At 43.5% G+C, this 13662-nt stretch overlaps 1 protein-coding gene across 2 annotated transcripts; it reads right to left on the bottom strand.

Moving 5' to 3' along the window:
- enc1 (ectodermal-neural cortex 1) lies at nucleotides 1–13600 on the bottom strand. 2 transcript variants are annotated; one of them, XM_034602590.1, is made up of 3 exons: nucleotides 13050–13600; nucleotides 5437–7253; nucleotides 1–1869 (listed from the first exon to the last, which is right to left on the bottom strand). In XM_034602590.1, the coding sequence occupies exons 1-2, from the start codon at nucleotides 13056–13058 to the stop codon at nucleotides 5472–5474; spliced, it is 1791 nt and encodes a 596-aa protein (XP_034458481.1). In that variant the 5' UTR covers nucleotides 13059–13600; the 3' UTR covers nucleotides 1–1869; nucleotides 5437–5471. The 2 variants fall into 2 exon arrangements, with proteins under 2 accessions (XP_034458481.1, XP_034458482.1); XM_034602591.1 differs by having other exon boundaries at nucleotides 13221–13600.
- Nucleotides 13601–13662: the final 62 nt, after the last annotated feature.

The following is a 13662-nucleotide window of genomic DNA, read 5'->3' as shown; positions in this document are numbered from 1 at the left end:
TTTTGTATGTGCATCATTAACACTATGATGAAAAGCACTGCGGTGTCTGCCCTTATCAATGCACAGTTTGCTGGATTCAACTCTCTCTCTCTTTCTCTCTCTCTCTCCACTTAATGGTGAAGAATACTGTGGCTTTACACCCCAAAGAGCCAAGTGAACACATGTGACAGTTCTCCAGCTGTCTCGAAGGACAGCTGCACAGGCCATCGCATTCTTAACCATGTCAGGATTCCTCTGTGATGTCCTTGATAGTCACTGGATCACACACCGCACCGGTCCAGCTGCCTTATGGCTCATATCTTCTGGTCTGTTTTGGTACAATTTGAGCCCCAACAGGCAAATTAGGTTTGGACCCAGGTTAGAGCTTAAAGAGAGTCTATGTAAAGTAAAAATTATTAATTCTTTCAACCTAATTGAATCTTCCTTTTCAAGCAGAAGCAAAAACTGCTTTACGTCATCAGTAATCAGAGCCATTCTCCTTCTTCCATCCACACTCTGACGAGTTGCACCCCCTGCCTCTTTCAAAAGAACAAGTTTCTCCTGCAAAAGACTGAACTGTGCAAAATGCAGCCCAACTGAGGTCAAATAAAACACAACACGTGGCCATGCACGACATAACCCAAACATAGTTTCACATATGAATGCAGGCAGAGAGGAAATAAATAGGATTAAAACATATGAACATAACAGAGTAAACATCGTCATATAAATTAAGACTACATTGCAGCAAGTTTGAAAAAAAAAGAAAAAGAAACCGATTAAATTCTCAGTTTAGGTTAAGGTGACAAAAGTCCTGTGACCATAGAGAAGAGTTCATGCCAGTTGCACTGAATCACTATGAGTGGACATGCTCTAAAAAGGCTTTTATCTATGACTCAGCAAGCAAGCCGCTGCTTTTATCTGAAGAAGCGCAGCCGCTCTTTTACAGCATTAAGTGTACAGCTGAATATGACAACACTGAATTGTTACAGTGGGCCTGTTAACCGGCACTCAGCGGGCGTTAGTGTGTAGCTGCAAAACAGCAAACATGTAAGGTCATGACCCTCAAGGCACATTGACCCCCCCCCCACCCGCCCCCCCGCCCCCCGCCCCCATAGCTAAGCACAGATCCCCCTCCGTCCTCCTCAACTGGTGTTGGGCATCAACACCTCGCAACTGGCAGTGACAGCGGACTGCCAGAGCCTTCACGAGAGGAACACTCGGAGGTTTGTTTCTGTGTGCGAGCTGTTAGAAGCACGCCTTTGAAAAAAAAAAGAAAAGAAATGCATACAAAGGGTCAAACAGAAGAGCTTATCAGAGGACAGAAAGGGAAGGTTTGCTCCTTCATTGTGCATTTTATAAATCAACTGTATTCAGTCAAACCTAGTTGCTTTCTGTTCTTCCGCACACCCATCGCTGCGTTCTCCTTCCCTCGGTCTAAACAGAACATTCATCATGCTATGAGTGTTTTTTTGTCCATTTTTTTTTTTTTTTAAATCATAGAGAAAAACCTCAATACAGAGCCTTACAAGCCTGCCATGTCTAAAAGGGAAAAATGCAGGTTGTGTCGTATGCTTGCAGTCCTCATATGGCAGCATGAAAGCCTGATATGCTGGATGTGGACATGGGTGATCCTCAAATTACAAGCAGCGGTTTGTTTGGTTTGTTTGCGTGAATTACTGTCACTGTACGTCTCATCTTCCTTCCCTGCCACAGGAGGTGGCATCATTCCAGCGAAGTGTCCAGCTATACGCGTCTCCGCTTCGGCATCTTCGCAACGTTAAAATGAATGTGGGTGCCTGTACATCACTGCTCAATGTCTCTTTCAGAGGAAGAGAATGTGTGCTTCTTCACAGTTGGAGTCCAGAAGATGATGCAAAACAGGGAAATCTGCGGGAGAGAAAAAGAAGGACTCGTTAAACAGGCTAATATGACGTATGAAGATGACTTTTTAATTATTCCAAGTACAAAAGGAAGTAAAAAAAAGAGAAAAGAAATTAAGAAAAGAAAACGCTCAGGCATAAAGCTCCTGGGTCATCTCACAACGTTAATGACATTTTTAATTATTCAGTGTTTTTCCTTTTTCAAAGTGGGGGATTTACCGAGGGTGGATACAATCAAATCAAAACCTGGACAGTGAAATCCAATCCAAAGCAATAGCTTCCTATTTGATACTGTATTGGACTGCTTTTTATGTACTTCTTAAATGGTTTAATCCAACACAAACCCAAACTGCAATAACACTCAACAATCACTGGCGAAATTTAAGAATTTCTCCCTGATTAGGTCGGAACAAGGATTTAACACCATGAGCATCACATATTTCCAAGTTACGGTCTTACATTCTGTATCTCGAACAGATCTGGTAAATTGTTCAACTCTGTACAGTCTGTTCCCAACAACACTTTCTATCTGAGTGAAGGTTCTTCTTCACTCCCACTGGTGCATTAAAAACAACTATTGCTCTTGCACTTATCTCTAACAAAAATGACCTCACTAAACCATCCAATCGGTAGCAGCGAGGGGCGGTGTGTACAAAGGGCAGGGACTTAATCAACGCCAGCACATTCCCCATCCATTTATTCCCTGCAAACAATGATCCAGGTGCTCATATGCAGGACGTCGGTTCAGTTCAGTCTTTATTATTCAGTCTGAAATTTGTCTTACAGCAAAACTAGACTGTGTCCAGTGATTTTTTTGTCTTTCTCTGTAGCAGCACTGTGCAGGTTGTTGGCAAAAGTTTTTGTGTGCCTAGAACCTTTTTTTGTTTTGCCGAGTTATCATAAGGGGCATCATGTATCATTGAAGTTAAAAAATCATTTTTCCTTTATTTCCTTTTGTACTTGAGTACATTTTGGGGCCTGTACTTTCTTACTTTTACTTGAGTAAATGAGTTGAATCAGTACTTCTACTTTTCCCAGAGACTTCAGTAAAGAATGTGAGTACTTTTGCCACCTCTGCATACCACATTCATTTATTTTAATGAGCATTTAAACTGCCATGAAGCTGATCAGGTTACTCCAGCTCAGTGTGTGTAGAGACTGACTCGTTTGTGGTGGCGTTGCATTCGTTCACTTGGTTCTTATCCCTGGACTATTTGGCAAATGTCAGGCCATATATCAGTATGGTGTTATGAGGCAAGATGCATTAAGCTTTAAATTCAAATTGTAAAGTTGTAATAAAGATTAAATGTGATGTTTTCTTGGCCTTAAAACTGCATTTGAGTTTCAATTCATTATACCGTCCTGTCGAAGTGAAGTGACCGATGTCATGCAAGATTTACATTTATAGCTTTTTGGTGGTTTAAAAAAAGTAATTTATCATGTGTAAATTTCTTTAAAATATCTGCAACAGTACTGTCCTTAAAGTAATGCTACATTATTAACATTAATAACGTCAGTCAAAAATAATGTGTCATTTGAATTGTCCGCACCACTAGCCCCAGCTAAAAGCTTTCCAAGCAAACAAAAGAGAAGTTTGGAATTGTTCCCCTGGGAGAAATCTAGAACTTCTTTCTCTCCCAGTTACAGTCTCCTTCTGTGAGGTCTAACATACTTCCTTTCCCCCCTTTCATTCCTAAACAGTCAGCCTTCTTTTCCATTCCTCCACATTCTGTCTTTTCAGCGCGTTCACCGAGTAGACAGTCAGTTGCCATGACAGGCAGACGCGCAAAAAACAAATTCCATATTAAATTAGTGGCAGGATTATATCCTTCACCGAACACTGTGTTGCACTGGCTTAGAGATGGTTCAAACCTTCAGTGTAGTCTCTCCTTTTCAGAGATGAGCCGGTGAAAAGAAAGGGAATAATAAGTCTTCAAAAAATATTTCATCCTGTGGAGAGGAAGGACATCACGGCATCGGAGCAGTGAAGCTGCTCTGAGCTGCTTCCTGGCTAAATTCGAATAAGAGAGTGTGTGGTGCTGGACAGTGGGGAGTCACTCTGGAGCTGAGGGCTGCCAACCGTTTTTACAAATACAGAGAAATAAACGGGGACTGTCTGCCTGTTTATGTTTGAGGGCATGGGATTAGGGTGTAAGGTTTGTGTGATGTGATGTGATCGGGGCTCCACGGCCTGCAGCATGCAGGAAGATCAGGTTAGCCAGATGACTAAACACGCTCTACATACGCCTGCACCGTTCATCATCACAGCAGGGGAGCGGGGTTAGAATGAGGCCAAGAAGACATAGATGGAGCCAGAAGAGACTTCTGACTTTAACAGTAAATCTTTAGAGTGAGACCATGACTATCAACGATGACGTGGGTCTGACTGGGCTTTGGAGGTGGGGGGCTCCTCATTTCCTCTTTTGCCACTTCTCTCAGTCACCTCCACTTGGAACTGATGATGAATGTTCTCCGACACTGCGTGAGTCTCTGGCTGCCTCCCTCTCACCCAACGCAAAGACCAAAACCGCAACAAAGGAAGGTGACTGAGAGTGGATTAGCCTCGCCAGGGTGTTGTAGCCTGCTGGTGTGTGGCTTGTCTAATTGGCAGACCCCCTTTTGCCTCTTAGAACGATTTCCCCCACAGGAGCAATAAAAGTATCCCATTCTCTTTCAATTACCTCCTCTGTCCTTCAGCCCATGCCTATAGCGACATAACTCACTTAACTAACACACACAAGCCCCTATCAATCCCCCACCCGTCCACCCTCCCTCTGCTACATTTCCCTCCTCTCTTCTACTGAGAAGACACTACCTACCCACAGGGACCAACAATTGGATATCAATGCTTGGATTGCAGCATCAGCATGTAAAATATGTTGGCTGATGTGCATATATAAAAATTGCAGTTCAGGAATATTTTATTAGTTTTATTTTTGTCCATTTTCACCCTTATTTTTCTCAATTTAACTTTATTTTTGTTGTATTTGTGTGAATTTGTAGGTATAATCTATAATGATTTACTCTTGTGTGAAGGCTACTCGCAGCTCAAATTGAACACTTGAAAGTAAAATGCATTGACTTTAAAATGTGCTGCTTCAATATGTATCTCTGTGATTCTGATGTTTGTGTGAAGTGATAGTGTGAAAGAGGGATATCAGCGAGAATATAATTATCTCTACACCCTGAAAATACAAAGTAGATACGTACGATCTTAGTATCTGCCTACTTAGTGCACCAAACCAAAAATCAATGAGTTAAGTTATAAAAAATGTAACTGAATCAATGTTGTATAGATCGTTAAACTTAAATTTTTTAAAAGTATAGAATTCGATGCAGCACAACCAACATTAAGATCTTTACTGTTCAATACATTTTCCTCCATGTCAAACCTGGCATTTACATTACACACATTTACTTAGTAGCATCAAATAAGATAATCTCACTTCTTTGAAGCGCCACATACCCAGATTTTTTTAATTTTCAAGCACTAAAGCAAAGGGCTTACATTTTTATCTCCACATGCAGTAGTACACCCTAAAACAGACAAAGAGACATGAGAGGTCAGACATACCTTATGAAAACGGTGCAGGTCGAGAGTTTTGGGGCTCAAGCAGGCAGATGTTTCCAGGTGCTGACGAAAGCAGTGGGGATGAGCGAGTACGGCACAGTGGTGATGCTGTTCCAAGCATCCAGTGTGGGGTCATAGCAGTCCAGAGTTTTACACCGTTGTGTGCCAAAGTACCCACCCACCACATAGAGTTTGTTCCCCGATGCTACAGCCTGGCAGCTCATCCGCTTGGCTGTGACATCGCCCACTTTAGTCCACTGGTAGGTGTCGCTGCTGAACTTATAAGCCGAGCATGCTGAAAACTCTGTATCCCCACCCATGACGAAGATCTGGTTTCCTAGCACGGCGGCAGCTGTGTAGCGCCAGGGTTGCGGGCAAGATGCGGGCACAGTCCATCGATTCTCCTGCGGATCGTAGCACTGCACCTTGGGCAGCTTGTCGTGGGTGACGCTGGTTCCTCCGAAGGCAAACAGCTTGAGTTTGACGCTGACTACTGCTGCATTGCTCACGCCTTCTCTCAGGGGAGCCACCATGGTCCACTTGTTCGCCACTGGGTCGAATTGCTCCACCTGTTTGAGTGACACGGATGGAGAAGCCGGGAGGCAGCCAGTTGCTGCAGTGTGGCCTCCTACTACATAGAGGCAATGTTTTAACTCTGCAGAACCATGGCCAAACCTAGCGATGAGCATTGGAGCTGCTTTGGACCACTCCTCTTGGACAGTGTCGTAGACCCATACATCTTTAGACACACCATTCTCTGAGCCTCTCCCACCAGTGATGTACACCTTACAGCCGATGGCGCAGGCACTGAACTCCTTCCTGGGGCTGGGGATGTCAGCTTTGGGGATGATCTCTTTGGCCTTCTGGTCTACCAGGTACAACTTGTCACACATGAAAGTCTGCCCTCCAAGTAGAAAGAGAGCATGGCTGGTTTTTCTTGGTCGAGCACAGGGGCTGTTTACAACACCATCATTCTGCAGGATTTTCAGCTTACAGCGGATCGCTTCATCCACCAGTTCCTTGCTCTTGGCCTGGGCGTTGATCAACTCTTCTGTAGAGACATTCTCCATCAGAAAGATGGCAGGCAGCAGGGCGAGGCGGACCGTTCTCAGAAGCTCCGGTAGGTAGCAGTGTCTCTTTTCCACATCATAGTTGATCCAGTTAAGAGCAGCTTCATAAACAAGTCTCTCATCTTCTGTCTCTAGCTCCTCGTGTGACAAAAGTTGCACCACCATATCTTTGGGCAATTGGAGGAAGTCCTCTGTCTTGCAAATAGCTGGGAAGTTGCTGAGGCACATGCCCCAGGAGAGCTCTGACAGCTTGGTACACTGGTGGGCATCAGAGAGTATCAACATGCCAAGACAGTTAGTCGGATGAAGGTTTCTCTCTAGGAATTCAGCACAGGCATCTCGGATGTCCTGAAATTCCAACATGTCCCCTGCTTCCAGAAGTGACTCTGCGTTCTCCTCGTTGATGACTACACGTGACGAGTATGCATAATCCAGCAGAAGTTCTAAAACCTCCGGGTGGATGGAGTCATGGAAGTTGACTTCGCTGGCCTGGCTCTCCCTCAGCCCACCACTGAACATGGCCTCAAAGTAGCGGCTGCAGGCAGCCAGCACTGCACGATGGCAGGGGAAGGAGCGGCTGCCGGCATGAAGCAGGACGTCCGTGAAAAGCCTTTGCTGCCGCAATGAGTTGAGGTGCATGAGGACACTGTCGGCATAGGAAGACTTGTGGAACAGGTAGATGTTCATAGAGCCAGTGCTGGCTCTGGATTTCCGGTTCTCATGGACGCACACGGACATTTTCATTGAATCCTGGGAGAGAAAAGACAAGAAAAATCTTTCTTTAATGCAATTACTATTTTGAGTAAATTATTATACAGTGTCTGCTTGCTGTAGAACATTTTGAAGTTCTCTTTAAAACAGTTTTTTTGTAAAGAGGAAGCAGGTTTTAAGTAATAATAATAATAATATTGTTCAGGAAATAATTTAGATTATTAGAGTGTCATAACAATTTATCTTGTATGATCAGACATCCAACCAAATTCAACAAAGATCTCCCCTGCTGGTAGAATGTAAAAACTAAAACTCAAGCTAAATGATGATGTGTATTAGTGAAACTTGATTAAAAGTCTAAGTATAAAAAGCAGATTTTGCTGTAGATTAAATTGCATCCTCGGCAGGGACTATTGCACGTTGCCACACTGTGATGTCAATGCTAAAATATTACATTGTTGACCCCTAGCATTTTCCTTTCTAAGAAATAGGAAGACATTTGATGATTAAAAGTACGAGCGGCATATATCTGGTAGTTGTGAAGGTCAAGCAGATAACAATTGTCTTCTCTTCAGAGAGCAGGAGGCTTTTCCACTTTCATCTCTTACCAGTACTAATCCCCCTCTAGTTGAGATGCTGTGATTTATAAGAAAAAAAGAGGTAAAAAAAAAAAAAAGAGAGAGCAGGATTTCTTTTAAGCTTCTGAGAAATGCACAGAATTTACTCCTCTTCCAAAGTCACAGCTCCAATCCTCACAGTCCTTGCCCTGTCCTCGCTCAGGGCTCACTTTCATCCCACCCAATTTCAAGACATGTCAAGTGCCTGCAGCCGTGAGTTTCCCGAAATACTGAGTCGCTGTCTGACCTATTAAATCCACAACTGACAGATTCTTCAAGCAGACGTTTTTAAGGTCTCACCCTAACCCTCTATAGTTTTTGGGGAAATTATTTGAGCAGTGAAAGAAGATTCCTTAATCTTAACAGTAAACCTTCAGAATGGATTATACTCATCTAATTCTGCAGGCTTCAATTGATTTCACTGATGAAAAAATGTTCAAGGCAAGGTTGTTTACAGTAGGAAAACATCCTTAAAAACTTTACATTCTCATGCCAATCCATATTCTAAGTGTATCACACAATAAATAACCAGCAATAGCAATGATGGGAGAGGCAGTGCAACACAGGCAAGAGTGCTTCGATACCATTTTCTCCACCCAAAAGCTTGTCATGATTGTCATCAATGCTAACTGACAGGGTCAAGTTGAACCACAATTTTATAATTTATATATATTTTCCTCCAGTTGCATCATCTGCTACAGAATCCTCAGAATGCTATCACGTGAACACACAATCAGGTGTCCCTTACACCTTTGGCTTCGACAGAGCTGCATTGTTATTTGGCATAAGTCCATCGAACATGATCAAATTACTGTTAAAGCGAAGCTAAAGCAAAGAAACTTTGTGTTTTTCCTCCACAACACTCAGGTTTGCTGTTGTGGTGCTGCTGCCTCACAAACCTGCTGCATGCATAATGATGTATCTAAGCTAATTACAAAGCATTCAAGCGTTTATTACAAAATGTAGCTCCTTCTTACACAGTCTCGCGTTATAGCTGCTTTCAGACATAAACTCCGGAAAATTGGGCCGGGCATCGTCTACGTGTATGGCATCTCTTTTTCATCTTGAGATATTTGTTTTCTGTTCATTTGGGTTGTGTTATGCATCCGTCACCTGTTATCAACCCGCTCGGTCGCTGCATTCTCACATTGGCTCACTCGGACGTTTACCTGACATTTTACTAGGGAGCTGGAAGGAGAAACTCCGGGGAAAGTCCAGAGCAAGTCACTCAGACATTTGCATTCTCACAATCGGCCCCAGTTCAGGGCATGTCTGAAAGCAGAAGCTCTGTATGCTTTCCTCATTTACACAGAACCTAACAAGCCAGCATATTTCTGCCCTGTGTATGATTTTAAATATGCTGGCATTAGAAATTAGAGGCACAACATCGTCAGCGACCTGTTCCACCATTCAGCTCTTGTTTCCAGACATCGATTATGCCCCGGGACGACCTACGCTGCCAGCATACTAGTGGAACAACAACAGCCCTACTATCATTCCATGCATCCGTACCTTTTATACAGAACGGCGAGAGACAGAAAAAAGGCTCAACATTCCTGCCTTGAACGGGCTGTGTTCATTGGGCCTTTACAGTGAGGCTGAATAGTGCAAGGAGAGAAAGATACCGAGAATGTACGATGCCCGATTTCAATTTAATGTGAACTATAACGATAAAAAAGCACATCCTGTGGTTATGTCATGAAATAAATCTGTCCAATTGAATTCAAGAGATGTGAGCCAATAAAGCGGCTTCCGATGAATAGTTTGACTCTTATTTATTCACTCTCTTGCCCTTGGTGAGATTAGAAGATGGATACCACTCTCATGCATGCTGAATATAAAGCAACAGCCGGCAGCCTGTTAGCTTAAATTAAGACTTGGAAAACCTATATGTACAAACAGCTTTCCAGTTATATTTGACAATAATAATAAGAGGGAGAATATTATTCATCACAACTTAATGAAATGCAGGATTTATTGCATTCCAGCGACAAAACTAGCAACCCGTCATCTCATAGCCTCTGGCTCAACTATAATGAGACTCTCACCTGCTACACATGTCACATGTCACATTCCACACACCTACACACATACACACACCCACAACTAAGACTGTAGCTCATGTATTCTGGAAGTCCTAAGTGGGTTGATTTAAGCAATTGACCCAAATAAATAAGTCAGTGAACTTGCAAGGATTTGCGTATCCCAATGATTAGCATGTTAATAAGTATCACCTTCAGCGGTGCAGGACAGAGGCACGGTAGCTGATGCACATGACCGAATAAAATCATTTGATGACAAATCAGCAGTTATTATTTAGTGGTCATTTTCTCCGGATTTTACCCGTAGGTCATCTCTGAAAACAGAGAATCAGGAATTTCTAAATGTCTTAAAGTCTTACTTTTCAACACAGCATCTATTCAACAACCCCACCTTTTATAATACCTGAAATTTTACATTTATTACCTCATGGCCTAAAACATGATAATGTGAGTTCACACATTCCTGTATTATCCCGCTGCCACGGTCCCATTCGATTACATACCGCCCCCACACAATTACCAGAGGTGATCTGGTTACATAATCTAAGTTTTGCATTTCATCAAACAACCAACAAACTCTTAACCAGAGTTCAATGAGCTCACTCATACATGCAGTGAGTGCAGGAGAGCTGGAGAAAGAGAAGAGCAGAAAGCCACATACTTACACCATTTGCATTTCAAATTATAAAGCCTGGGTTAACAAGTAGGCCTGCAGGTCATGGAACCCTTTTTCGTTCACCCATTTGTAATTTAAATGGGACTTTGTCCTATGTTATAAAGTTGCTTGTTCCCAACATTTTTTGGTTACAGATGTTTCACTACTTTGAGTCAAACCTATATATTCTAGTAAAAATATTTCCGAGTACATACTTTACCTATCTGTACATGTATGCCATATTTAATTCTGTTGTTCTTCTTGTTCTATTGCGGGGAAGTGTGCTTCTTCTGCATCCTCAAATAAACCACATCAGTGGTCGGTAACTGGGTCAAACCACCATGTAGGACTGTTACAGACACAGATGGACTGACCCCGCAACCGGTGCTGATCTCAGTCATGTCACACTTTTATTTTTAAAAGTTGTGAACTCGGGTCTGAAGATTGTGTCGACTGCCTAACAGACCTCTGGAATAGCCTAAAGGCAATGCGTGAAAAAATAACAGCAGCTAAGTAAACCCAGTCTGCATCATTGACTGTTTAGTAAAAGGCTGTGCAAACAGTGTCCTGCACGCAAACAATAAAAAGTGACAGTTTAAGGAGGACTACTTCTGAAGAAGCTCCGCAGCATTATCACAGGCCAAGCTCACAGTCACTGCAGTTAATGTGGCTCTTCAGAGAAAACGGGTTACAGCAACACTGTTAACATCCTAAGTTAAAACACAAAGCTATGGAGGGAATTGTCGCCGATTTTGTTTGACGTAGTAGCCAATATATTATATAATTATAATATGCATCAGGTCCCCACTCCAGAGTTTAAAGTAACTTGCAGCTCAACATGGAAAGCTCTGATGACAGCCTGCTCTCTGTTGCTGAGGATTTCTTGCAACCACCTTGACCAACGCCTGCAGATCTAAGCAGTGAAGCAGACAGCGCAGTCCTGGAGCGCCAGTCAGTAACTGGCTGAGTTTTTAGTCATAGCGAGGGAGTTGAAAATTCCAAACATTGAAAGAATAGTTATTATTATGTTATTATTATAGAAAACCATTTCAATTGTTTGGTTAATGTTGAGATCTTACCACTAAGATTATTAGCTTTTAATCTCATCTCTAACCAAGGACAAATTAATGACTTTTTTTCAGCTGCATCCACAGGAGGAAACGTAATATCCTCAACACTTTGGTTACCTCACTTTGCTTGACAGATAATTTTAGGGCTGACTTTCAAACATTTTCAAATCAAACGACAATTTGGATATCAATTACCTAACTTGTCCTCAAACTAACTTTTCACATACTAGGCTCCACCTGATTGCTTGTGTTGCACTCGTAATGTGATAGTGTGGCCGTTTGGTTTTTGGCTTCATCGTGCTCTCTCATTATTACCTGATGAGCGTACGCATTCACTTCGATTCCAGTTGTAATAATTAATGTCAAGAGTGGTTACTAAGGAATATTCATTGTAATGTATAACCTTAATGAAAATATAAAATAAAACGGGAAAAAGAAATCTTCAAAATAAATTATTTTGCAGCGTAAACCAACAAGCACTGAAATGTTCATGCATTAAATGCCTGACAGAAAAATTATAAAATATTTTAACAACAGATTCAGTCATTTTTCAAGCACAAATAGTCAAAGGGACACTACCCACTCTCTGCTTCAGACTCTGCTGCTTTTCTTTGTCACATATGTGAATACCGTTAAGTGTCTGGCTGCTGGTCACAAACTAAACAAGCACATATCAATGCAGTGTCACTGATCAATTAACCAAAAAATAATTACTAATTCCAGCCCCAGAGCCAACCAGAAATAACAGTCATCAATCAGTGCCCATGGTAGTTAGTCCATGATTGATTTCACAGCCCCGTTTCTGTGACAACACCACAGCCAGTACATTCACTCCAACGTGCCCTGACAGTGTGTGAGAGATGTCCACCCTCAGAAAGAACATGGTGAAGAACAAGAAGAAAAGACATATGCATGATCTGCGGACTGGGCTGTGGCCTAGCCGGGCTGCACTCTGTTTAAAAACCATTGCCAGGTGTTCACGGTCATCCGCGGGGCCGCAGGAAGAGGGATGGGGAGGGAGAGACTTCGAAAGTAAACAACAGGCTTATATGGGCCAAGTGTATACATCTGCCGTTCTCAAGGGGAGGGGGCGGGGGGGGATGAAACGATATTCAAAAACAAGAGCAGACCAGCAACTATTGATCTGATCGTCTGCATCCATCTTCATTCAAATCAAACCGAATGAGATTTAGTCCCCCACCAGCTGTCCACGAGGGGAAACTGGGTTTAAACCTCCCCACTAACTACTGGTTATCAAAAGGATAATGGAGAAGAGGGGGCGACACAGTCACACCTGATGTCGCCTTCAAAATACATCTCGGGCGTGCGTGAGTTCAGGAGACGCTCCGGAGAGGACACACGGGAGGAGAGGAGGAGATCTGGGGGCACATTTCATACAGATACACACATGCAACAATCCCAGTGCTGGGTAGATGGCCGCAACAACATACCCCTGACATGATCACAACAATCTTTTGTGTGTTCGCCTGTTTCCTGCTGCGCGCTCTGTCTCTCTTGTTAGTTTCCCATCGTCAGGGATGCACCAGCGGCTCCATTAAAACAATGGTGTGGGTGTGGAGCAGCCCGTGTTGGGAGCTGATCGGTAGTAAAAAAAAATGTACCTCTTCGGGTGAAAGCAGGAGTTCAACAGCGCCCGCGGTGTCCCCGGAGCATGCCACCCGTGAAAAAGCCACGATGCGAGCCCCGCGCTCGGTGTGTGGGGGGTGGGGGGGGGGGGGGGGGAGTCGGCTGGTAAGTCCGTGCTCGTTCCCGTGGAAAAGCCGGAAACTCGGTCGCGCTGAGGCCGCTCTCTCTCCTCCACACACTTACTGATTACACGTGTGCGGGTAGATTCACGGACATCGGGGCTCACGCACGCACTGAGAGACGAGGCTGCTGTTGCCGAGGACGGGCAGAGTTGTGCGGAGACTGGACTCCGCTGCTGTGTGACAGTCCTCCTCCTCCTCCTCCTCCTTCTGGTCCCCCCACCTCTCTCTCTCTCTCTCTCTCTTTCTCATCAATGGGTGTGTTTACTGTGGGGGGAGGACCGCCACCTCGTGCAGG

This window comes from Hippoglossus hippoglossus, chromosome 12 (genome assembly GCF_009819705.1).
Source record: "Hippoglossus hippoglossus isolate fHipHip1 chromosome 12, fHipHip1.pri, whole genome shotgun sequence".
In the NCBI taxonomy this organism is placed as follows: Eukaryota; Metazoa; Chordata; class Actinopteri; order Pleuronectiformes; family Pleuronectidae; genus Hippoglossus; species Hippoglossus hippoglossus.
The sequence above is the reverse complement of the archived record's forward strand: the minus strand, read 5'-3'. Positions and strand labels throughout refer to the sequence as shown.